Source organism: Mustela nigripes, chromosome 1, assembly GCF_022355385.1.
Source record: "Mustela nigripes isolate SB6536 chromosome 1, MUSNIG.SB6536, whole genome shotgun sequence".
Classification (NCBI taxonomy): domain Eukaryota; kingdom Metazoa; phylum Chordata; class Mammalia; order Carnivora; family Mustelidae; genus Mustela; species Mustela nigripes.
This window is the reverse complement of record NC_081557.1, coordinates 47234374-47259823: the sequence shown is the minus strand read 5'-3', so window position 1 is coordinate 47259823 and position 25450 is coordinate 47234374. Positions and strand designations below refer to the sequence as shown.

Genomic DNA, 25450 nt, shown 5'->3' with positions numbered 1-25450 from the left:
CTTGTTTGTGAGAATCCACCACTGCCACTTATGCCTCTGCAGTGGCCAGGGTGAACCCCAGGGGAAAGCAGTCTATCTGTCCCAATTGGCACTGTTGCAGCTTAGCTGCCTCATCTCACATTGGGGCTACTTGGGTTAGCAGTCCTTTTGTCTCCTGCATTTCACTGCCTGCCTGCTTTTCCTACCTGTATTCCACATTGTTGTTTAGGTTTACATTCTGGCCTGTTCTCTGAATTATCCTGTAGACAATAGGGACCCACAAGTTTTAAACTTTTTAGCACAGCAGTTTTGGGGATTAATTCTCTTGCAGGTGTGAAGACGACCTTCTAATAGATGCTAAACCTAGTAAATTGAACTTAAACCACCCTGTGTCATCATTAGGAATATGCTGTCAGGCTGAGAAAGACATGAAGCACCCTTCCTCCTGTCAAAGGCAACAGAATGCCTTCACCATTCACATCACTGAGAACTCTGTCTCTGATGAGGAATTAGGGAGCTGGGAGCATGCAGCATTGTCTCTTGATTTTTTTTGGATTTCCAATATCTCTATATCCTTTCCCACTAAAAAAAGAGAGAGAAATTTTAACTGTGCTGGTTGGGCTTCTCTTTTTGTCTTCTTTCTTCTCATTCCTGCCCCATCATGATGCCCAGGCAGAAGTCACAGCCTTTAAAATGTGGTCCATTCAACCCTCTAGCCTCATCTACTGTCATTCTCTTTTAAGTACCCTGCATTCTATCTTCTCTGGTTTATTCTCTGCTTGGAGAATATTTTGTCTTTTTGTGCTGAGGTCCATGCCCTTCCCCCAGTTTGAAAAGCTTATCTTCCTTGGTCTACCTTATACTCTTTCCCTTCTCTGTCAAATAAGATTTTATAACACAATGAGGTGAGATATATTTAGCCCAACCTAAAGGCCCAGGCAGAACTGAGGAACAGTGAAACGAACTTTGAGAGATTAAGTATACTATCAGCATGAAGAATTCTACAACAAAGTAAAATGAATTATGACTACTAGAATTTGAATCCTGATTCTCTGACTTAGAAGCTTCATGACCTTCTATGCACTTCAGTGTCATCTATAAAATGTTGATGTGATGATCATTTAGAGGGTTGTGAAAATGCAACAAGAGATCACCGTTGTAAGTCGTTAGCAGGGCACTTGGCACAAAGCAGGCTTTAATAAATCTAACTCATTGTGGGCCTTTTGTTTTCTTTTCAGGATTCACTCTATATTCTCTTAGGTATCTTCTGAGCACTTGAAAAAAAAAAAAAAGACTCTTCATCCACTAATCATCTGCTTCCTTCTGTAATCTGGAAAGCCCCAGAGGCCAGAACACAGAGGGAAATAGCAAAAAACAAAAAACCAGTCTCTGGAGGAGTTGCAGTATTTGGCTGTTGGCAGAGGCCAAGAGAAGCGGGGGTGTCCAAGTGGAAAGCAGGATGATAGAGATTCTAAAGGGGAAAAGAGGACTCCAGTGGGAGATCTTTGAAAGTGATAACACTCCTCATTGTGACTCTGTTGTTCATCTTTGATTTTATGTGGCTCTTCCTGCTCCTCCTGAAGGGTACTGAATAAATCCCTCTTCTTTTGAGTGAAAAGAAATGTGGACACATCAGAGGAAGCTGAATAGAGAATACAACAGCAATGTGGGTAACTGACCTGGGGACTTGGTGTGGGGCTGATTTGGAGTTTAAAGGCCAGGATCAACCTAGAAAGGAAGATATAAGTCCTCCATCACACTGTAAAGGGCAGGCCAGGTCTGGTGGGTGGTGCTGATATGAAGATCATCACTTGGAAATGGTGAGAGGGGGGAAGGAGAAAGAAGGAATGGGGAACACTTTACTTTGCTTCAAAGCTGAGAAAGGAAGGAGTAAATCCAAACTTTCGATAAGGGAGAGCCGGTTTTCAGAGTCCAAGGGGGAGTTTTGAGAAAAGAAACTGAGCAGTAGGACTGATTGGGAGCACATTTATTTGGTTGTAGAGGGGAGGCACAGGGTTATTATAAACACAAAGGCTCCATTCAAGTAAGTTACGCATTATTGCCTTTTTCTTTAAGACAATTTAGATTTGAACTGTGTATTTCTGACACTTAAATAGGAATGAAAAATCCCATGTATTTGTGATTTAGTTACTGAAGTTGACTTGTGTAAACTTTTCTTTAGTGATTGGCCCTCCAGGTTTTCACGTAAATGTCTACAGGATTGAAGGAAGAGGCAGATTCTGAGTTAGAAAAGTCTTAGAAGAGCTTGACCAAAGCTATCTTAATAGTACACCTCAACGATCAGGAAGCAATTTTATCTGCATGTTGCTCTAGGTAGTAGCTATGTGGGTGTGTTCATGTGCTAACTTTATAAAAATCTATCAAACTGTACACCTGAATCTGTACACTTTACAGTATGTTGTTACACTTCAAATAAAAATTTAACAAACTTGGGAACAAACAGTAATGTTAAATGTTTTGGGTAGGGCAAGTAAAATAAATAATGAAAGAAACTACTAGATCGGCCACACATCATTGATGGGGACCACCACTGATCTTAGCAAGAAAATTTTCAGTAGCAATAAAAAATGAAATAGAAATGAAAAGACAACTAACCTGTCCTGTCATTTGAAAAGATTAATAAATTATACATAAACCTCCAGCTGTACTAATTAAGATGTAAAACATATGAGGACAAAAACCCTCAAGGGAAGGAAAGGTATGCCCAGCGAGAAGTTGCCAGGGCTGGATAAAGGAGGGATGAGCAAGGAAAGCTGGGACAGCCCTCAGAAGAAAGGTGCATATAGGGCAGGGCCAGAGGAGGAAAATCCTGGATCCGAGGTGAGTGGGATGGTGGGGGAGGCATTCTCATCTCTCAGGTTCCTCTTCAGCTCTTTAAGCAATGATGGGTCAACTCTGAGTTTGTGGCATCCAGAAAACACATGACAGTCTTAAGGATATGATGAATTATTTTTTCCCCCATTCTTTACTATCATCCAACTTCAAAAAGCTTTCCACTGTCTTCTCATTGTCTATCACTGACAATGTCTCACCCAGTGGCTATACACAGCAAAGTTCTTTTAATATGACCATGAAGCAGAGCTCAGTACTTTATCCAACCTGTTCCATTATAAGGCATTTCTATGTTAGGGATTTTTGTTGTTGTTGTTGTTGTTGGTGCTGGTTTGTCGGTTTCAATAAAGACCAGTTTGTAATCATCGTAGAAATTTGGATTTTTAGAAAACTTCTGAGGACTCCCATCAAGCCTGTGTGTGAAGTCAATTAGTGCTAGCGGCTAAATAGAAGGAGCAAATATATGTTCTATGTTAGGATTGGGAAACAGGAAGAGTGTCTAGTTGGTTAACAGAGAAAATGTCTATTGTAGTCTGGGATCCTGGGGCAGTCCTTTCCATCAATCTGACATAACCAATTATTTAGGGATATACTCATGACAAAAAATTAAAAGGGAAAGTGGGGATCATAAATATTTCTGGACAGTTTATTACCTCCCACAGAAAGCACTAATATTGTTCTCTTCCTGAATCCATCAATTTATTTCTTCAAGGATGCTTTATTCATCTATTGTCAAGGCACTGTACTGAAGACACAAATGTGATGTGTTCAATCTTAAGAAGTTCATTGTTTCATTCAATAATTAAGGATCAGAAACTTAACATAAAAAGTTAGAAGACAAATTCCTCTGTTTTCTTATTCATTTTATGGAAACTGTTTGCTATGATCTTTTTTTTTTTTTTTTTTTTTTTTAAATAGACTTGTGTATCACAGCTTTGGGTCACACACTTGGTATAAGGCCATGAGTAAGACACACGTAGTTAACTGAATACAATAAAGTCATAGGTAGAGTATTAGGATTTTCAGTTTACGTCCTTCAGAGGTCAACATGGGAGATTCCATGAAAGCTCAGAAAAAGATACCTAATTTAGCCTCAGCATGGGATGGGGAATGAAGTAGAGAAGACTCCTCAAAGAGATAAGCCATGAGCTAATACTTGAATAATAAACAGAAATTAGGAAGGTGAAGAATACTAAGATGGAAGGAGGAACAGGATAAATTGTCAGATTTCAGTTTTCTGATCTTGTCCACTGAGTTGAAAATGCCACCAGGTGGTGGCGCCTGGGTGGCTCAGTCGGTTAAAGCCCCTGCCCTTGGCTCAGGTCATGATCTCAGGGTCTTGCAATCGAGCCCCACATCGGGCTCTCTGCTCAGCAGGGAGCCTGCTTCCTCCTCTCTCTCTCTGCATGTCTCTCTGCCTATTTGTGATCTCTGTCAAATAAATAAATAAAATCTTAAAAAAAAAAAAAAAAGAAAGAAAATGCCACCAGGTGTCCCTAGCACTATACAGTGGGGGAATAAGTCTTACAGGACTACATCCATTTCTTACATTGTTTTATGTGTTAACAGGAAAGCAGTTTCATCTGTGATGCTGGGGATACCAAATAACCACACAATGGAAAACCCTGACACCTTCTTCCTTGTGGGCATCCCAGGTTTGCAGTCTTCACATCTTTGGCTGGCTATTTCACTGAGTGCCATGTATGTCATCTCTCTGTTAGGAAACATACTCATAATGACTGTAATCTGGATGGATTTCACTTTACAAGAGCCCATGTATTGCTTTCTGTATATTCTGGCTGCTGTGGACATTGTTATGGCCTCCTCTGTGGTACCCAAGATGGTGAGCATCTTCTTCTCAGGAGACGGTTCCATTAGCTTTAGTGCTTGTTTCACTCAGATGTATATTGTCCATGCAGCCACATCTGTGGAGACAGGGCTATTGCTGGCCATGGCTTTTGACCGCTATATAGCCATCTGTAAGCCCCTACACTACAAGAGAATTCTCACACCTCAATTGATGCTGGTAATGAGTGTGGCCATCACTGTCAGAGCTGTCATATTTATGACTCCATTGAGTTGGATGTTAAGTCATCTGCCTTTCTGTGGCTCCAATGTGGTTCTCCATTCCTACTGTGAGCACATAGCTGTAGCCAAGTTGTCATGTGCTGACCCTATGCCCAGTAGTCTCTACAGTGTGATTGGTTCATCCATTATTGTAGGTTCTGATGTGGCCTTCATTGCTGCCTCCTATCACCTGATTCTCCAGGCAGTATGTGGTCTCGCCTCAAAGAATGCTCAGCTGAAAGCATTAAGCACATGTGGCTCTCATGTGGGGGTTATGGCTCTGTACTACCTACCTGGGATGGCATCCATCTACGTGGCCTGGCTAGGGAAGGATACAGTGCCCCTCCACACTCAAGTGCTGTTAGCTGATTTGTACCTGGTCATCCCACCCACCTTAAACCCCATCATTTATGGCCTGAGGACCAAACAAATACGGAAGCGAACATGGAGTTTGCTAATGTACTGTGTCTTAGACCACTCCAAACTGGGTTCATAAACACACATTCTGTTCAGATCTTGAGCAATCAAGATGACTCAAGATTAAGCATTCAAAGGCATCTCAGAAATCTGTAGAGCTGGTTTGGTGTGCCTAGCACCATAAAGAGTTCTAAGATGAAGCTATAGAGTGTATTCTTCTCCAATTTTCCGACTTCTAGCAAGAATGCGTATGAAATGATTAATTTTCTGACATTTTTAATGATTTCAATCAACTAGTATCTGTGTTTAAGTCTGGGCAGAGAATATAGATTTGGGGTTTTTCTTTCCTTAGCTTCTGACTCTTATTTTCAAATGAGTATCAGTTGAACCAACTCTTTGGCCCCTCACACCTGACTGATTTTTATCAGGATTATTAATTTACTCATGTGATTATTATGGAAGCAACTATTAATATGTAACCCTGCCTTCTGGCCCAGTGATGAATCCACTCAATCTGGGTCTACTTGGGTCATGTGCTTATACATGGACCAGAGTCCTCTAGTCAAACTGAGTCCCAGTTTATCTGAGGAGATATAAATTTGGGATCACTGACTATGGTCATTTTCTAACCTGTGAACTTGGGAAGAGAAATATGTTCCACAGCAAGATAAACAGATTAGCAAGATGAGATGAAGAAATGGGAGTCTCTGGTTCTCTGATTCCAATTCATTTTGGGCACCTAGGTGCATCCCTGCTATTAAATTCTGTAAGATACTTCTATATTCTTTCAATTGATCCCTATTGTTAATCTAATTGGAGTCAGGATACTAATCACCAGTTTTTTGCTTTGAAGTAACAGAAGCTAAGGCAATGTGAGTTTGATTGTGGACATCTTTCTCTTTGCTTCCCAGTCTGGTTCTGTATAACTTAACTGCAAGGCATAAAAGAAAGGGATCAGATATAATATACGTCTTTTTTCAACTGGACACCACTATGGAAGTATGCTCTGGGATGAGATGGTTAATAGAATATAGGTCATGTCATGATCTTCCCTTTCAGAAAGTCTTAAAGTGAATAACCAGTGTATATTGAAAGAAAAAGATTTCAAATGTAAAAGATACATATATTTGACTCTGGTACATTTGAAAATCTTAATAAAACATAATTTCCTAGTACTGTTGATAACAAGTTGTTATATCTGAGTCTTACTATTTCCTTGCTATTGATGGAGGATACAATGTTAACTCAAAGATAGTAAAGATTAAAGAAATGATTGATAGAAACCACATACACAACATCTGACATATTGTCTGTACTTAAAAATACACCAAATAAATTTCTAATTCCATACTTTTAAGGAGTAGTTCAAGGCACTATTGAAAGTGTATTCCTTTGTAGGTTAACACTCATGTGATAGCTGTTCCAAACAATCTGCTTAACAACTTGGCATCCATACCTTTTGCCAGTACTAAACTTATTTGCCTACCTAGAATGTATTCTATTTCTGAATACCAGTGAAGTAGGAATCAGCTTCTAAAAACCTGGTAGTGATGCACTGAATTCCCAAAGAGTATGAAAATGAAACTCCTCCTCAACGTAAAAACAAATCAATATCATGAGGTGGTTAAATGCATTTGATAAGATTTCTATTTTGAAAAGTCACACTTTTGTTTCCCTATAAGCAACCTAAAGAACTGTTGTTTTCCTATAAGCAACCCAAACAACTATGTTCATCAAATACAGGAATATTAGAATGTGATGTAGAGCAACAAAGGCATAGTTCAACCTGCACTCAAAACAGTAATTTCTCCCCAGCATTTCCCTCAGAAGTCTGCCCTGCTTTGTGTTTCATTCACACTGGTATTCCCTGAAACTAACTGGGACCCACTGTTGGTACTCAGATATTGAATTACATACTTCCAAAGTGGACTAGTTTCCTGCCATGGCTACCCCCAAACAGGAAATCCCGTGCTTCTCCTAATAGATCAGCTATGACCCATGTCCTCTCACACTAATCAATATATGCCATTTAACTAGTGCCTAGGACCCACAAAGAGTCTCAGTGTTTAGATCTTGAGAGATTAAAATACATCCTGCTTGAAAAATGGGAGACTGGACTTCCTGTAGGGAGTCCAAGAATTCTCCATGTCTCTCTGCAGGACTATTTCCCCCTTTCAGTCTTTTGCCTCAAGGCTCATTGCACCCCTTGTTTCTCCTAGTAGAATAAGGATGGGCAAAGCTTATACCTGCCTTGCAGTAAATGATCTTACCTAGATGGAGGAGATATCCTAGACATTCAAGGGAGTGGCACAGACACTCTTCTCTGCATGAACCCCTGCTTCCTCCTTTTCTGGGCCACTTTTGTGATTATCTATTGAATCATGTTTTTTTTTTCAACAGAATTATAATTAAATACCATATAGTTGTTCACACCCCTAGGACACAAAAGCTTACTTTTGTTTTGATTCTAGGCATATGAATTAAAGTTCCCTCATTTAAATATTTACACACACACACACACACACACACACACACACACAGTGCTAGGCTGGGCTAAAATTGTGAACCAGACAAATAAGGTTCTTGTCTTCATGGCGTTCTTAGAAAGGAAGTATAAGCAGTTATCCTAGAGAAAAGGGTTTTCATATACTTAAGAGTCAAGATTCTTGCCTGGTCTTAAAAATCAGACAATATGAAATAAACAATGTGTACTTCTCACAGGTAATCATAGCCCCCAAATCAGCTTATAAAAGTAAAAACAACAACAACAACAACAAAACCCTTCCCAAAACAGCATGTTAACAATGAAGTCATTCCACTACTCAATTCACTCTACCTTTAAATGATTTTATCAGCTAAAAATCCTTTTTCTAAGAGACTTTCAGGATTAGTCCTAATAAAACCATTGTAAAAGAACAACACTGGTTTGTTTCCTAGCTTCTTCTGCTAAGGGTCAATGGACATAACTGGAAGAACTTCCTAAAAATGGATTTCTCAAGTTTATAAACAATTCCCCAGGGAGTCTCCCTATACAAAGACATATGGTCCCTTTAATGTAGGTCAGCTCAATCCTTTGCCAAGACCAGGTCTGTAACTTACCAGATCATTCCTCTCCAAGCAGGGAGCCAAGAAGGGAATGGAAACTTCTCCCCTTCTGCTAATGCTTGAGGAGTGACTTAGAAGCATGGTGGGCAGAATGAGTTTATTTCTCCATTTTAGCCTGTTTTACCTCTTCCATATGTGAACAACCAACACAATTAAAGTAGAAAGACAATATTTACTCTTCTTTATTACAGGAATTATTTTGCTTCTGCCTATACCTGACCTGGTAATTATTTTGCTGCCCAATCCTGATTCAACAGTCACTACTTTCAAGCTTCCACTACCTCAGAAATTGTGTTCCACAGCACCATGGAGACAGTGTTGATGTACACATCAGAGCCCCTTGCAACAGGCAAGGCCAATGGTTTCCACATGCTTGCCTTGCAATTTATCTCCAGGCACAAGCATTCCCACATCATACTCTTAATCCCTGTAATGTATTATTTTTGGCACATATAACCATCACTCTAAGGTCAACAGCCCAGATACATAGTTTTACTTCCCTTTCATTATAACGTATGGCTCCTAAGTTGGCTTTTCATGCCCTTTCCTTCTTCTGTCATAGATTTAGAGAAGAGAAAGGCAGACTATTATGTAGTTACCAGATCCATGAAGAGTCCCTTGGTGACAAAAAGATCCAAACTTTAGCCCAACTAGCTTGTGGGTGAGCCTTCTTTCCAGTGCATCTGTTTTAAATTTTTCTTATTATTTCCATTCTCTACCCTGATGTCACAGTCCCCATTCTAATCCAAACAATAACACATACAATAGATGCACAACATATCACGGTGGCCCAGAATCTGCCATTGGCAAGAGACCTTTCTGTCTAACTGGCTGAGATTATCAGGAGAGGCTCTATGAAACAAAGGCACTGCTGTACGGATGCTGGCTCTAAGCAGGCAAGGCAGGAAGGTTACTGCAGGCAAAATCGATGGCCTGCTTTTCTCCATGCCTGAGAAAGGAAAAATACAGGATGGATCTGAGATCTTCAAAACAACCCTGTGAGGTAGGAGAGTCTGCAATTTCTATACCCACTTTTCCATTGAGGACGCCTAAAACCCTTCCTACACTGGGATGTTTCAGACCCAACTGTAATGAATGATATGCAGACAGGTGACCTGAGAAGCAAGTCTGTCCATCTTATTTCATTTGAATGTGGGAAATACTTTATAAGCTTTACAATCTTTTTTCAACCGTTTCATGAGAAGTAATTTACTGCATTTAAGGCCACTTCAGTTTTTTCATCCTTAAAATGAACACAAGAACAAAGCTCACAGGTTTTCTGATCCTGACGCTTGGAGAAAAGGCAGGACCAGGACACAGATCTCCTTAGGTCTGAGACAGAGTGACTTTCCCGGCTTATGCTCAAGGAGGGGTTATGCATATCGGGGTGGCCTGTGCAATGCTGCTAGGCACTTCTCTAGTTAGGGGGTCAGAGAGTTGGGGTCAAATATGGGTTACTCAGTAGCAGGAAACCTCAGGCAAAGCATCCTCTACTAGTATCAGCACAGCAACCAGCTCTGGACATGAACAAGTATCTTTTGGCTTTTTGGCAAACCCTATGCAAAGGGTTTCCTGTAGGTTGGATCAACTTCATCATCCTTGCTGACTTAATTATGGCACCTACAGGGACTGGGGAAGAGGAACATGAGCTACAGAAAGAACAGAGTCCTGACTCTCACAGCAACACGTTACCTTACAACTGCTCAGATCCTTGCTCTTAGCCCTGTCATGCTTCCCTCACTGGGGTGCCATGCTCATTTGACTGCACCTCAGCTTTTTTATATGAGTAGGTTAGTGAGAGACCTTGGCCCAGTAGCAACAGACTACTGGGTCAGGCGGAGGGCTCCCTGGATCTTAGACTCAGCATAGTTCAAGGGGATCCTTGGTGGTGGTGGACCCTCCAAAAGCAGGTGACACTCCATGGCCTCTGGCTAAGATGGTGGCCCTCTTAGTCCTCCCCGTCTAGGGAGCAGATGGCCAGAGGAGCCGTGTTATTCGCTCCAATGCTGTAGCAAGGACTAAAGTAGGGCAGGAGGCGCCCGGGGAAGGGATAGTGGGGGAAAGTGAAAATATGGGAGCCATTGTCAGTCACATTGTAGAAAGAGATATCATGGGCCTCATAATCCAGGAAGACCCCCACCCGGCGGGGAGGGACAGGCAAGGACAGGAGTGGGTATTCATCGGTGCCTGCTCTGTACTCATTTCCCTTCCGCAGCCTGATCACCCAGAATCCATAGTGGGGGGATAAATAGACCACCTCCTTCCGGTCTACATTTTCCTTACACACTCCCAAGCCCCATTCCGACCTGTCTCCCACTTCCACCTCCCAGTAGTGCCGGCCTGAGGAGATGCACTGGCTTCCCAGGACGATATTGTAGCGGTAAAATCTCTCAGGATTGTCAGGCAGTTTCTGCTTCGTGTCTCCATAGCGCACGCATTTTCTGTCCTCAGACACAATGAGACGAGAATAGGCGGTGTCTGGATCCAGGCGCACGTCAGCTGGGAATAAAGATCCTGGTTGGAGACACTGACATGCAGCAGAGGGTGTGGGCATGGTCTGATAAACACAGCCACAGGTTTCTCAGAGATGAGCAAGACGGGGGAGAGTGGGGGCATCCAGAAGGCACTCAACCATTTTCATTCTCTAGGAGGGGTCCCTCCCACTGCCCACCATAACCTCTCCTAGCATTCGTTACCTGCATAGGTCTTCAAAATCTCTCTTAGCCCCAGCACACGACAGTCTGTCTTTAGCTCCAGGGAGACTGGTTCTGGCCTCCGCAGACTCCAAGACTTGCTCCTGGCAGAGAAAAGGTAAACTTTGGGGCCAGAAGTCCTGCTTTGCTATATGGGCATTCCTTACTATAGGAAAGACAGGCTTGGCCAGAGATAGTCAGTGGGGTGCTCCTCCCCAGCAACACCAGGCAAAGCAGAGATGTGATTATTTGACTGAGCCTGAACGGTTTGTGGCACAGAGAGAACCCTGGCATCCCCGTGCTGGGGGGAGAGGCAGATGTGCATTTGGCACTGGGAGAGGAAGCAGTGTGCCACAAAGGAGGAAGGCGGATACTCAGGCTGGAGCACAACTGGAGACATCTGTGGTCTTAGTTCCTTTTTTGGGCAATTCACCTGAGACTGCGTAATTTATAACTTTGTCTGAAATTCTTAACACTTGAAATGAACTTGACTGAGTACAAAGGAAAAAGAATGAGGAACAAAGCTTCTTTAGCAAATATAATGAAAGATGATGCTTATGAACCACTTTTCTGTGGGTACTGGGTCTATGTTCCTTTCCCACTTCTGCCTCTGGCCCGGGCCCATTATCCCCTTATAGGGCTGCTTAGGGGCTCCAAGGATGGAACATACCTGTTTAAGACTTCCTGAATACCCTAGAAGGAAGGACAAAAAAAGCAGCATATGAGTATGTGTTATTCCTCAGATGGACCAGACAGCAATGAGCTCTGGGAGGGGGTTTCTCTGAGGGAAAGGGAGGTAGAGAGCAAGGCTGGACTTCTTAACTTCAGGCTCCACCTTGGTTCCCAGGCCAGAGGGTAGGGGTGGGTATTATGCCAGAGCTGCCCAAGTGCTGTCCCACCTACCAGGCGACAAGAGGCCATGCCAGGGGTAGAGCAGCAGCATAGTGGAGGGGGCAGTATATGGGATCCACGTCTGCTGGGCACAGTGCTGACAGGTCCCACTGAAGACTAGCTAATCCTCTCCTAGAGCCCCACACCATCTTCAGTTCTCTTTTAGAGTGCCCAGAAAAATCCGCCACTCACCTGCAGCATCCAGCGGACAGGCCTCTGAGACCTCTCTTCCAGTTCTGCAATCATCCTCCACAGCACCTGGCTCTGCTGGACGAGCTCATTATGATTCTGCTCCAGTTTTTGCACAGTCTCTGCCTCTTCCTGCTCTAGGCTGGCCAGAGCTGCGGCTGCTTCCACCTCCAGCCGCCGACCTGGAGGCTGTGTTTTTTTTAGTAATCGCCGGTATTTCTCAAACTCCCACATGATACTCTGCTTTCGGGTTTCCACCTGTATCTGGAGGGCCAGGCAGGACCAGAAATCAGCACTGATTCTGGTAGGACCCCCCAGGACTGAGGGTACTGGCACATGCATATACACACACACACTCTGGAATGTGTGGGTGCCATGTATCAGGCACTGCAGAAGCCACAAGAAAGGAGACTGTTTTACCTACCTCTCTGTTCCCAGAGCTCCAGCACATGCTTCTGGGTCCCTATCACTACTCTTACTGGGCCTAGTTGGGCCTAGAATATTATTTTGGTACTATATGCTCTAGACTATTTTCTAGTCTCAAAATAATATATTCCATTTTCAGAATAATGACCAGAGGGATTGCACTTAAGCCTCTAAGACAGTGTAACTTAACTACAATGTGAGCTTCACTCCTTACTGATACCCTATCAGTTCACTATGCTTTCTTAGGCAGGCAGAGTGTTACCCTCTGTGGATCAAACATTCTTGTCCTCATATTTATTACAGGGATGATTTTCTAATATTTTAATAACTTTTAGTAAATATGCTCTACCTGGGGAAAGTGAAACAGAAACCAGGCTTTACTAAGCATTATATAATTCTTACCACTGTGAACTAACAACACATACCTGAGTCACATGGTTTTCCTTTCTCACATACGCAGACATAAACCCAGAGATTATCCCTTTATCACTCCCAAGAAACTGGAATTGGGAGGGTACATAGCCTGCCTACGGTAGAGCATGCTGGTTGGAGACCCCCAGGCTCTCTGACTTCAACGCCACATTCTGCCTCACAGAGACAAGGAAGAAGCGACCACAGGCCAGCTCCCGGACAACACAGTGACCATCCAGCCTTCCTTCCCCAGGTGGCAACCTGCCTTCCAGGTGGCAGTTCGTTTCCTCTCACCAACTTCCAGCTTCCAGGCCTCATCTTGCTCTTTCCTCAGATGCTCCAGAGCCTCGTGGAGTTTCCACTGAAAGAAGTAAAAACCTTGTGAGGACACATCAGGCAGCCCAGGTTGATGATGAGGCTTCCTAGTGTTGGCAGGTGATCGGAAAATAAGCATCCTTTGGGCAATGGGCCAGAATAAATGTTACAGGGGGAGTGATTCCTGCCCAGCTGACGTCCAGGGCAGTTTTCCAACCCACAATCCTGTCAACTCCTACAGTTTCTAAGTTTCTGTGAAGTATAAGAAAAGGTCCATCTCCAACCTTAGACATTCTTATCCATGCTTATTTTTATCCGTATCTGCCTTGTTATCTCAAAGCATCTTAAAACCTTATTATTCAAAGTGTGGTCCAAGAGGGTTAGCAGTAACCACATTACCACAGAGCTTGCCAGAAATGCAGAACCCCAGCCTCACCCCAGGACTACTGAATTAGAACCTGAATTCTAGCAATATTTTCAGGTGGATTGCATGCAAATTATAGGAAAGAAGCACTATCCTAAAATACTGCAACAGTAGTATATTGTTGGAAACCATAAAGTGTTCTGATAAAAATATTAACCATTTTATTAAAGATTTACCAGGTGCCATATGTGGCTTCAGCACTAAACTTACATTTAGTACTTATGACCCTTTAAGTATTATCCCTATTTTATAGATAAGAAAACTGAGGCTTAGTGAGTGAACTACCCAGTCATTCAGCTAATACATGGTCGGGCTGGGATTTAACCTAGTTCTCTAACTGCTACGCCTATATTTCATTGCCTCCCTGTTTTAAAACTCAAAGTAAAATGAGTGAGTAAATACTTGTAATTTTTTAGAAATTATTCATGCATAGAAAAACACCTGATTCAGGGGATTTGTCATGCACTCTTAGTTTCTAACCTTAACTTCAGGAAAGAGAATTAAGACCAGTACTAGATCAATAGATCACAGTCACTGGAATAATGAATCTGATAAAGACATGTCAGCGTGGACATCTGGAAGCAGATGAAGGTAACAACAGAAACGGAGTAGCAGGTGTGACAGAAATGACCCCTGCCCCCCAAAAAAGAAAAGGTAGGGAGAGGAGAAGGAACACTGGCTGAAGAGAAAGACCTGAGTCCTGGCCCTTGATCTTCCTTTACTTAATTTAACTTAAAGTCAGAGGCATCTTACGAAGTTAGATTATTCCCATTTAATCCTAAATAATTCAGCCACAGTCCCTTCCAGCTCTAAAATCAATTATCATGCCCTCAAATAATAATAAAGCTTCAGTTTTGTTGATAAATAATAAAGCTTCAGTTTTGTTGATAAAAGAGGGAATTGAAGTGACTGCCAAATGACTATTGGTGGTAGAGTGAGGAGTCTGTGGGTTCTGCAGGTTGCAGCCTTGACTATCTCATGCCCAAACTCCTCCAAGGCATTTGGGGGAGCTAACTCAAATTGGCCTCCTTCAAATTCTTGGCATTGAAAGCATGCTTGAATTAGGCATTAGCCATGCTGGGATCAGGGAAGGGGTGTGGACATGGGAGATTCCCATGCAAGGAGAGGTGTGGCTAAATTGCATCAGGGCCCCAGGATCTGCTGGTGGGTGGAGCCAAAGGAATCAGCTTTCATTTAGTCTCTGGGGTCAAGTTCTAGATCTGGAGATAGCCAAGAATGGGGAAGGGAGAGACTGGGATGCCTGGCCTCCCATCTCCCACCTTATATTCCCAGGTGACATCCTCCATGGGTACGACACTGTGGGCCTCATGCTCAGGAGACTGGCTGCAGGCCTCACAAATGATCAGTCCATCCTCTTTGCAGAACATCTTTAGCTGTTCCTTATGGAGCTCACACACATCACCCTTCAGTCCCATTCCTGGATGCAGCCCCAGCAGACGAACTTTTTCTACAACATTGGCCAGCTGCCAATTGGGTCGCAGGTTCCTTGGCTGGACCGGAGCCCGGCAGAGGGGACAGGTGTAACCCCAGTTCTGGGATTCTCCTGGGACCTCCCACAGTCCAGAGAGACAGCCATGGCAGAAGCTGTGGCCACAGTCGATGCTCACAGGCTCCCTCAGGAAGGTCATGCAGATAGGACAGGCCACTTCTTCCACCATGGCTTCCACCAATGCTGCAGGATCCATGGCTCCTTCTCACTCTGTCCTCAGACAGCCAGGTAGAAGTAGTCAAGGCTGAGAAGAAGAAAAAGAAGAAAGAAAGAAGATAAAAATGTTCTTATGTTAAAGAGCACAGAGATCAGCAAAAGGGAGAATTAGTGACTGAGGAAAAAAAACAAAACCCAACAACCCAACAACTTCCTCCTTTGGGTCCTTTATTAACCTTGGTTAACATAAGTGGTGGCCTTCCCAACTGAAGTTCCGACTGGGTCACATTACCCATACCACTGTAGAGACATCTGGGGATGCCTAAGTGAGTGGATATTGGGAGTTTTCCGTTTTCATTCATTTGGACATCTCTGAATCTCCTCTGAGTTTACTCACCAGACCATTTCCACCCTACTTCAATCACACTCTCCAAATCAGTATTGTTTCTCTTGAGCTTGGGAAAGGTCCCACAAAATGTGGTGTTTTAGTATTCAAAATAAGGCCAGAAATACCCCTAGCCTTATTCTCTAGTATGTTTATATGTATATATATTTCAAGGTGCATAAGAGGTAATACGCTGGAAGACCATTGCCTATATGCTGTTTGTTCTCCTGTGTTGCACACTTGAGTATAAATATAAAATATATGTAAATTTCTCCACAGCCTCTAAACCCCTGCCCATTTCTCTAGCACTAGCATTCACTAAGTTGCCAAGACACTCTCCTTCACCTTCAGTGATATGTTTAGAAGCAGAGATGAAACAACACCCAATGGAAGATAAAAACACAGCTCATTTGATGATAGTCAAACCCATATTGATGGAAGTCACTACCTCAGCAAGAAACCTGAGATTTCTGTCTGGACCAGATATGAGATATGGAACTTGAATGATCAATGGCAGGCTCTTGGCTCAGTAGACAGTATTTCTTTGTTTACTATCCAAGTTTGTGCTACTGGCTAGAATCTATAAAGGGAAGAACCCTGTAGCTTAGTCATGGCTGTATCCTCCACACTTAAACGGTACCTGCCATGCTGCTGCTGTTGAATAAACAAACTAGCCAGACAGGAAATAGCTCCTAGACCTAAAATCTTTTTATAATTTGTTAGGTAACTGACAGCATATTATACAGTAAAAATAATAGCAAACACTCCTCAAGCACTTACACTGTGTGCCAGGCAATATTCTGAGCCCTTTACACAGATTAACTCAGTTTATTTCACAACTCTAAATCAAAACCATTATTCTATTATTTTCATTTTACAGATGCTTGGTCCTGGGGCCCACCATTCTATCTTGGGCAAATTACTTAACCTCTCTACCTTTGAGGTAGAATAAAAATTCAAGAGAGAGAAACTGGGTGCCTGGGTGGCTTAACTGGTTAAGCCTTTGGCTCATGTCACCTCAGGGTCCTCAGGGATCAAGTCCTGCATCAGGCACCCTGTTTAGTAGGAAGTCTGCTTCTTCTTCCCCCCCCCCCCCCCCTGCTTGTGTGCACTCTCTCTCTCCTAATAAGATCTTTTTTAAAAAAGAGAGAGAGTGAAATCACTGTGATTTAGGGTAGTCCAGTAGGCTTCCTGAAGAACCTGGAGTAGTATGCAGATTTTGCAGGACTCTCTGTAACAGGCTAGCAGCAGGCCACACCTTCTCATTGGACTCCGTGCCTCCTGACTGTCCACCTCCCACTATCACTGCCAAAATGCAGGACCCAGTATCCTCAAACCTAGTTTTGTGAAATCCCTAACCTATGGAGGTCCTCTCCTGGTTCCCCACCATCAGTCCAATAGGGAAGCTCTCTCTTTAACCCTGAAACAGCAATTGTGCCCAGTTAAGCAAAGAGAGAAACTTTCACTTTCTTACAGACCCCCCATGTCCATTTATTCTACCTCACTTGGTTCCCTGCTGTTTTCACAGCTTGGAATGACTTCTCCATGATCCTACTCTTAACATCATCTGATACGCCCACGTTTATCGTCTTACTTTCCACTCCGGAAGCTTGACAAGGATAGGGATATTCTCTTACTTTGTTCCCCACTATATCCCCAACATAAAGGAGAGTGCTTCAAATACAAACATTTTTTGAATATGAAAGAATTAAGTGTAAACGCTGAGGTCTGATAGTAGGTTGGGAGTGGAAGTATCACCATCCAGTGGGGCACTAAGAGCTGCCACCTAAGGGTGACACAAGAAATTGAGATCTATGATTTAAAGCCACAAAGATCAACAGGAGAACACCAACAGAAATTGAAAATTGAGATGGTGGCAGTAGGAAGGTGAGGTAAAGAAATATCAAAACGATACATCAAGAAATGAGGCAAAAGCATATTTTAGATTTCTGAGTCATAAAGATTTAAACGTGAAAAAGTTCAAAGTGGTGGCCTCCGCAAGAAGGACTTAGGGTCACGTAGCTACTTTTGCTCTTCCATATAACACCGGCTTTATTGATTTAGTTTTTATTACACATGAATTGCTTTGACAAAATTTTAATTATTAAACGTTTGATTGCTTCGACCTTGCCTTTACCAGGGTGGGGAGCCAGTGTGAGAAACACATTTCAGGGCGTGGAACCAGAGCGTGGAAAAGCCTGGGGAGGAGAGGCCAGAGTGAAGCGAGGGGCGAGGGCGGCCGTGACCCGCGGGGAGTTCTGGAGCGGAGGGGGATGGTGACCTCCCGGCCACCAGAAGGCGGAGCAGGGCCCGCGGACCGCCGGACAGCCGACGGGTGCGGACGGAAGAAAGTGAGCCTGCAGGACTTCCGACTTTAGAACAGGCACAGCTGTCCACCCACCTCCCTCCTCAGCCGGGTCTAGCGCCCCGTGGCGGAAAGCGAACGTGGAGACTCCCGGTTGCCACCGCCGAGCGCTCCCGGCGGCACAAGCGCCCGGTCAAGCCACCGCAGCACTTACCGCCCGTGGAAGATGAAGGCCCCAAAACGCCCGGTTCCTCTGCTCCCGCAGGGCTCCCAGGCCCCGCCCACAGGTCCGGAGCCAATGAGCGGCGGGCAGGGGCCGTTCGCCGGAGCGCACGCCGCCGGCGTCTTTGTGGGAACAGCCAATCACAGATAGGGATCCAGACAACTCTGGCCAATCGGAGATAGGGTCTCGGCGTGCCGGTGTTTTTTCTCTGCTACGTCGTTTTTTCTGGCTCCTTCCACTCGGAGTCATTTAAACTGTGAAGGGGTCGGGAGTCATTCCCACGTTAGTGGGAGGAGTGTCGGCTCCCGAACGAGACCGCTGGAGCCCAGCCTTAGCGGAGGCCCCGCTGACTCTCGACCCACGGGACACACTCAGTCTCACGCTTCTGCTCTGACGACAGAGCGAGCCTTGTTCCTTCCAGGTAATAGCACCGGAGACCTAACGCTACTCCTTTCCCAGTTTTCTGTGTTAAACTCAGCCTATGAGCTCAGTCGCGTCTGGTTCTGTGACCCCAATTTAGCGCGGGGCTGAGCGCTCAAGTGCAGTTTCTTGTAAGATGAGCGACCTCTCCTGGCTCCAGCTGCAGATACTGGGTTCTTAGTGAAAAACAAAACAAAAAAACACGCCCCCCCCCTCCCAAAAGCCCTCCTACGTTTTCCTGGCAAACTCTTGTCCTTTGATATTTAAGCAGGCAGCTTCTTATTATTGCCACAATCCACTTTAAAGTTAGAAACAGAAATGGGGGTTAAGGAGTGCACTTTTCTTTTCTTTCTTTCTTTTTTTTTTTTAAAGATTTATTTATTTGACAGAGAGAAATCACAAGTAGACAGAGAGGCAGCCAGAGAGAGAGAGAGAGGGGGAAGCAGGCTCCCTGCTGAGCAGAGAGCCCGATGCGGGACTCGATCCCAAGACCCTGAGATCATGACCTGAGCCGAAGGCAGCGGCTTAATCCACTGAGCCACCCAGGCGCCCCAGGAGTGCACTTTTCTGATGAGCATTCCGTGCTGTATGGAACGGTTGAATCACTGTCCGATACCTGAAGCGATAACATTGTATGCTAACTAACTGGAAGTGAAATAAAAACTTAAAAAAAATAATAATAAAAAAGAAACATTCTGGGATCTGGTAGAGTCGAAGTGGAATCCCTGGTTATAAATTGTCATTATTATTACTATTTTGTAAATTTTAAATGACTGCCGCCCCCCACCCCACACCCCGCACCCAGAGACATAGAGTTGGTCACGTGCACACACAAACTGCTACTTAAGGCAGTGATTTGGGTTTTTCTTGGCACTTACAGCACCTGTCCTCCTCCTGATATTTAGGTGTTTACGGAATAAGCAAATAAGGGCATATGTAGTGTGGACATGGAATAGAACCAGGAAATGCTGCAACTGAAGCCCAGCTCCAGATGATTTCATTGTTGGGACTCCTTGGATCCTCATGCCAATGTCCGGACTCAGACCATAGTTAAAATTCTGAAGAGTGAGGACCAGAAAATTCCTGAAACAAATGGGGCCATGAGCAAAAAAACAAAAAAGAAGAGGTAACTGATGTCTCAGTTGGATCATCTTATTCACCAGGATGTGGACAAATTGCTGCCATAACAGAAGAGTCAGTGGGTTGAGTTAACCAAGCCACTTTAAACATTTATTGAGCACCAGCTTTTTGTAGCATTTTGTACTGGGTGCTGGTATAATATGAGCCACATAGTCTCTGTTCTTCAGGAGCTAAGAATCAAGTTGGTTGTATTTTGAACATTCTGTGAAGTTAAAATAGTTAATGGGGAGATCATTTTCATTTGTAACTTGCAATTGTCCATGACCATGACTGACTCTCAAGGGCCCAGGCAAAGCGGCACCTTAGGGTTGCTGGGGGAGAGGGCTTGTGTTCACCAAGGGAAGGCTGGACAGAGAGCTTTTGAAGGCCTATCAGCCCATCACCCCTCCAGGGAAGCTGTCCTTCCCAACCTCACTCAGGGTGCCTTGTTTGCTGTGAAAGGCAGACATGTGTTTGCAGGCAAGGCTCTGTTTCAGAGATATTCCATGGCTGTAAGTGCAGACCACAACCCTCTGCCTGAATCCAGCACAGACCAGTACAACAAGGTGAGTGGCTACCTGTGAGATGTTGTCTGTGCTGTGGGTGAGGAATGTTACCATAAAAGAAGTAAAGACTGAGAACTGACTGAGGGGCAAGGAGGAAGGTGAGGGCATTGAGGAAGTGGGGCTAAGGAAGGGGTAGGAAGCCAGTGCAATAAGCTCAATAAGCTTCATGCAGACTTAGGCTTGAACTTCAGAAGAGAGCTGCCCATGATAGTGGAACAGAATTCAGAAGAAAACCTGTGAGGGGTGGAGGCTAAGTGGAGGCTAAGAGGAGTGCACCCCAGACAATGGTTAGTTGCCCCACTCTACGTCAAAAGTCTCTTTCTGGACCTTTTATATAGAATAAAGGCTCCTGTTCTTCCAGTATTCTAGATTGTCTTTGGTTTCCAGAAAGCAAGGCTGATATTTCTTCAGAGTCCCAAGGAGGGGAAGTTAGGTCCTCTTCCCGCATCCCTTCAGTGTTAGCCCAAGCTAAGAGAGAAGTCCCGGCTCAGAGCAGCAAAGCCGCAGACCTTTGTTAATACTCTCACTTAGGCAGGGAAAGAGCTTAGAAGCTAAAACCTAGAGTTCTGTCTAGAGGACATGGAGAGCCTTTCTGGAAGTGTTCCTGAGTCACTGAAGGCCTCTGAAACTGACTGAGGAATCATTGAGAGTGTATATTAGTTATCCCAAGATACTGAGAACAGGGAGTAGAGAGAAGGGAGCAGCTCTAGAGGCAAAGGAAAGGAGCAATAGTATGAAGAAGACCTACTTCAATGTGAGATGCCACGGCTGGGAATATAGGAGTATGGATGTGTGTGTGAGATGTTCTCAAAAATATGTATTTCTATTTTTTTATTTATAGTTACTGAAATATGTTTATATCTTCGTTGTCTATATATGAGAATATAACTATATATTACAATGGCAACTGTTAATATAACAATATATACAAATGGCAAGGTGTTTGGATGGTTGGCTGAAGAACGAGCCAGACAAATACTGTTCTTGGTTTTGATATCAGTGTTGTGTTGGATTACAAAAAAGAAGAAATAGCTTTACATTCATTGTATTGGTATTTATTTAGATTTCTTTCAACTTTAATTTGTTTTAGTAAGTTATTATCTTCAAAATGTCAGTGTTAACATAATTTATGAGTGTGTAATTATACAAAGTTGTGATATTATGGTTTATAATAAGAAATACATATTTGGTCTTCTTCCCTGCATTTGGCACAGAGCTCCTGAAACCCTCGGAATTTTGTGTGTAATGAGAGCCTTAAAGGTGTCTTTTGTTATGTTAATGAGAAGACTTTTGGACCTCACTGAAGGATTGAGGGGGGCTTGTAGCCAGGAGAACTCATGTTATGAGTAGAGGGTTGTGACTTTTAGTCATACCCTCCCCACTACCTCTGATATCCAGGGGAGGAGAAAGGGGTTGGAGGTTGAATCAGTCACCAATGGCCAATGATTTGATCAGTTGTGCCTACATAATGAAGCTTCCATAAAAATCCAAGAGGACAGGGTTGGGAGAGCTTCTGGTTTGGTAACTGTGGAGGTCCTGGGAGAGTGGCAAGCCTAGAGAGGTCGTGGGGGCTCTGCACCCCTTCCTGTACCTTGCCCTCTGCATCTCTTTCACATGGCTCTTCCTGAGTTATATGCTTTAATAATAAACCAGTAATCTAGTAATGGTTCCCTAAGTTTTGTGAGCTGCTCTAGCAAATTAATTGAACCCAAAGAGGAATCTGTGGTTTATAGCCAGTAGGTAGAAATACAGGTAACAACCTGTGTGTAGGTGGTGGTTGGGGGGCAGTCTTGTAGGACTGATCCCTTAACCTGTGGATCTGATGCTATTTTCAGGTAGACAGTGTCAGAATTGAGTTGAATTTTCACCCTGCTCATGTCTGGGAATTGATTGTTCCTGTGGAAAAACAACCCCCACTCCTTCAGAGGTTGAGATTGGGTCCAGCAATCTAAATTAAAATAACTTTTATTTTTCTCCATTTCTAGGCTTTTTCTTGATTATGATCTCTAATAGTATGTGCTTACCACTACTTTTTTTTCCTCCCAAGGGACTTATGTTTATTGCCAAATGTCTGTTTAATTTATGTTCATTCAAGGTACCTGTTAATTTATGGCTATTTTAACTTGCTTTTTTTCCCGATTTCATCCCTACTGTATTTTCCTTTTGCTCATTCTCCTCCCCCCCTTTCTTCTTGCATTACTTTTTATTTATTGGGGAGTGTAAAGTTTTCTCTAAATTAAAATATGTCAGACTATATTTCATACATTTAATGATGTATTCATTGTCATTAAATAAACTGTAACTACAATTTTGAATTTAGTTTTCTCCAGAAATTGTTGAATTAGGTATTGTTTTTTTAAACTGAATATAGTTGACATACAATGTTACATTGATTTCAGGTGTGTAACAGTGATTTGACAAGTCTTTATATTATGTTATGGTCACCATAAATGAAGTTTTGTTTTTTTTAAAGGTTGTATTTATTTATTGGACAGAGACACACATAGCAAGAGAGGGAGCACAAGCAGGGGGAGTGGGAGAAGGAGAAGCAGACCTCCTACTGAGCAGGGAGCCTGATGTGGGGCTTGATACCAGGACCCTGGGAACATGACTTGAGCTGAAGGCAGATGCTTAATGACTGAGCCACGCAGGTGCCCCACAAGTGAAGTTTTAATTATATAAATAAAGCTGACCCTTGAACAACACAGGTTTGAACTGTGTGGGTTACTTATACACAGATTTTGTAAAGTACAGTAATGTAAATGTATTTTCTTTTCCTTATGATTTACTTATAATATTTCTTTTTTTTAGCTTACTTAATTGTAAGAATGAAGTATATAATACATATAACATACAAAACGTGTGTTAATTGACAGTTTATGTTATTAGCAAGGCTTCTAATTAACAGGAGGGTATTAGTGGTTAAATTTGCGGGGAGTCAAAAGCTAAATGTGGATTTTTTTTTTAAGATTTTATTTATTTATTTGACAGACAGAAATCACAAGTAGGCATAGAGGCAGGCAGAGAGAGAGGAGGAAGCAGACTCCCTGCTGAGCAGAGAGCCCGATGTGGGGCTTGATCCCAGGACTCGGGGATCATGACTTGAGCTGAAGGCAGAGGCTTTAACTCACTAAGCAACCCAGGCGCCCCTAAATGTGGATTTTTGACTACAGGGTATATGTGGGGTGGCTAGTGCCCTTAACTTCCATATTATTCAAGGGCCACCTATAATTTTTTTAGACTGGCTCTTATTTTATGACCCCATGGCATAAAAATTTATTTTTAAAATGCCCTTACAACCTGCCTTTGGGAAAATATTTTATGGCCAACCATATAAATATAGTATTATTCAGTAGGTTTTGGAAAAGGAAGTATATTTCTACAGTAGAAAAGATTAAATTGATAGAGTCTCCTTATCAGAGTGTGGTAGCGTTTAGAGGTATCTGGCCAAACTCATTGCCTTGGATGTGGATAGTGGAAGACTGAGTCAGGAGCTAGCCAGCAAAATGCTGACTAATAACAAGAGTTTAAAGTTCCAGGAATGTATTTTAATCAGAAAAAGGACTTACTAAGGAATATTAGGTAGCTCATGGATGATGCAGGCAGGAACACCATCAAATTACTCTGTAGGTCCACTCTGGTAGAGATGTCACTACTACTTCCATGGTGTGTGGTTAACTTGGATCTCACTCTCAAACATGGGCACTAGAAGCTGTCACTGTGATAGCTTCAAGTGAAGTTAATCTGAGGGGAAGCAAACAGAAAACTGGAGGTTTTGGTGGTGTGCAACAGAGGAACATCGCTCAAGAAACTAAGCAAAACCAAGTGCCTCTGCTTTGTTCTGCTGGCTGCAGATTTTATGGAAAACCTTGTACAAAGGGCATGTGTTCAGTGTGCTCTAAAGGACATCCTCAAAGACGGAATAGCACTAATGGTAGAATAAGCCCACCCACAGCTTCTGTCAGTAGTCTGCCTCAATTTTTACCCATCCCAGTGCACAGATGGCAGTGTCACCTATGCTCAGTCTCCGCTAGAATCCACGTCTGCATCTGTGCAGCCAAGTGCTGTATCAAATTAGTCACCTTTATCGTAATCTGCAGCATCTTCCCAGGTGGACAGTGCATCTGCGGACAAAGCAGTACCTGAAACAGAAGACCTACAAGCATCAGTGTCAGATATGGCAAGGCGACCATCTGAAGAGCAAAGTAAGGCTCTTGAAAAACCAAAACAAAAATATAATCACTGTTTCATGTATAGGAAGAAAGTGCAACTTACTGGGTTTCAATGCTGGTGTGGAAATGCTCAGTGGGGCGTACACCGTGACTCCAGTGTACACAGTTGCTCTTACAAAGCTGATGCTGTGGAGAAAACCAGAAAAGGACATCCAGTAGTTGTTGCTGAAAAGATCCAGAGGATTTCAACTTCTGCTGGAATACAAAATCCTTTGATCATCTGCAAACTAAAAATTGACTTAAGGTTTTTTCCCCCTGGTCATTAGGAATGTAGAGCAGTGTATCTTGCATAGACATTTTAATCATGCATGTTATCAGAAGAATAGATGTTGTTTTTGTTTTACAAATGACTCTTGACATTTATTTCCATTGCAGTTTCTGTGGCTAAAAAGACTTAAGTAAACTTTACAAGTATTATCCTTTAAAGATCATTTTAATTTTAGTTGAGTGTGGAATGCTTTTATAAGAAACATGGAGAAATTTTGGAAGGCCATGATTTTTCCAGTATTAAACATGCATGCATTGATCTTGCTGTTTATTTTCTGGTTGTGTGTGTACATAGATTTTTTTTCCACAACACAATCTCTGTTGATGGTGCCCCTTCAGGGCACAACTCATTATGAATCACTGAACATATCTTCATCCTTATGGCTGCTTCTGGGTTTTCATTAACAGAGGTTCTACATGTATCTGTTACATGTGTCTTTTTTGGAGAAGTGTCTGTTCATGTGTTCTGCTCATCTTTTGACTTGACTTTTTTTTTT

The 25450-nt window shown here is 43.0% G+C and overlaps 2 protein-coding genes and 1 pseudogene across 2 annotated transcripts; 2 read left to right on the top strand and 1 right to left on the bottom strand.

Annotated features, from left to right (window-relative positions):
* The first annotated feature begins 1734 nt into the window (after positions 1-1734).
* LOC132023613 (olfactory receptor 52I1-like) lies at positions 1735-6326 on the top strand. Its single transcript, XM_059409627.1, has one exon. The coding sequence runs from the start codon at positions 4313-4315 to the stop codon at positions 5393-5395; it is 1083 nt and encodes a 360-aa protein (XP_059265610.1). The 5' UTR covers positions 1735-4312; the 3' UTR covers positions 5396-6326.
* Positions 6327-6418: 92 nt separating this feature from the next.
* TRIM68 (tripartite motif containing 68) lies at positions 6419-18409 on the bottom strand. The gene is made up of 7 exons (XM_059409614.1): positions 18341-18409; positions 15051-15524; positions 13297-13392; positions 12198-12458; positions 11785-11807; positions 11118-11218; positions 6419-10920 (listed from the first exon to the last, which is right to left on the bottom strand). Exons 2-7 carry the CDS (start codon positions 15474-15476, stop codon positions 10370-10372), a joined length of 1458 nt encoding a protein of 485 aa, XP_059265597.1. The 5' UTR covers positions 15477-15524; positions 18341-18409; the 3' UTR covers positions 6419-10369.
* A 1766-nt stretch (positions 18410-20175) lies between these two features.
* On the top strand, positions 20176-24845 carry LOC132016628 (AN1-type zinc finger protein 6-like; annotated as a pseudogene).
* Positions 24846-25450: the final 605 nt, after the last annotated feature.

Bases quoted from the DNA above. Each gene is read 5' to 3' on its own strand.
- LOC132023613 (XM_059409627.1), top strand. From the start codon at position 4,313: ATGCCACCAGGTGTCCCTAGCACTATACAGTGGGGGAATAAGTCTTAC.
- TRIM68 (XM_059409614.1), bottom strand. From the start codon at position 15,476: ATGGATCCTGCAGCATTGGTGGAAGCCATGGTGGAAGAAGTGGCCTGT. The intron at 11,219-11,784 runs GTATGTTCCATC...TTTCTCTGCCAG, and splicing joins ATTCAGGAAGTCTTAAACAG to GAGCAAGTCTTGGAGTCTGC. The intron at 10,921-11,117 runs GTAACGAATGCT...CTTTATTCCCAG, and splicing joins GATTTTGAAGACCTATGCAG to CTGACGTGCGCCTGGATCCA.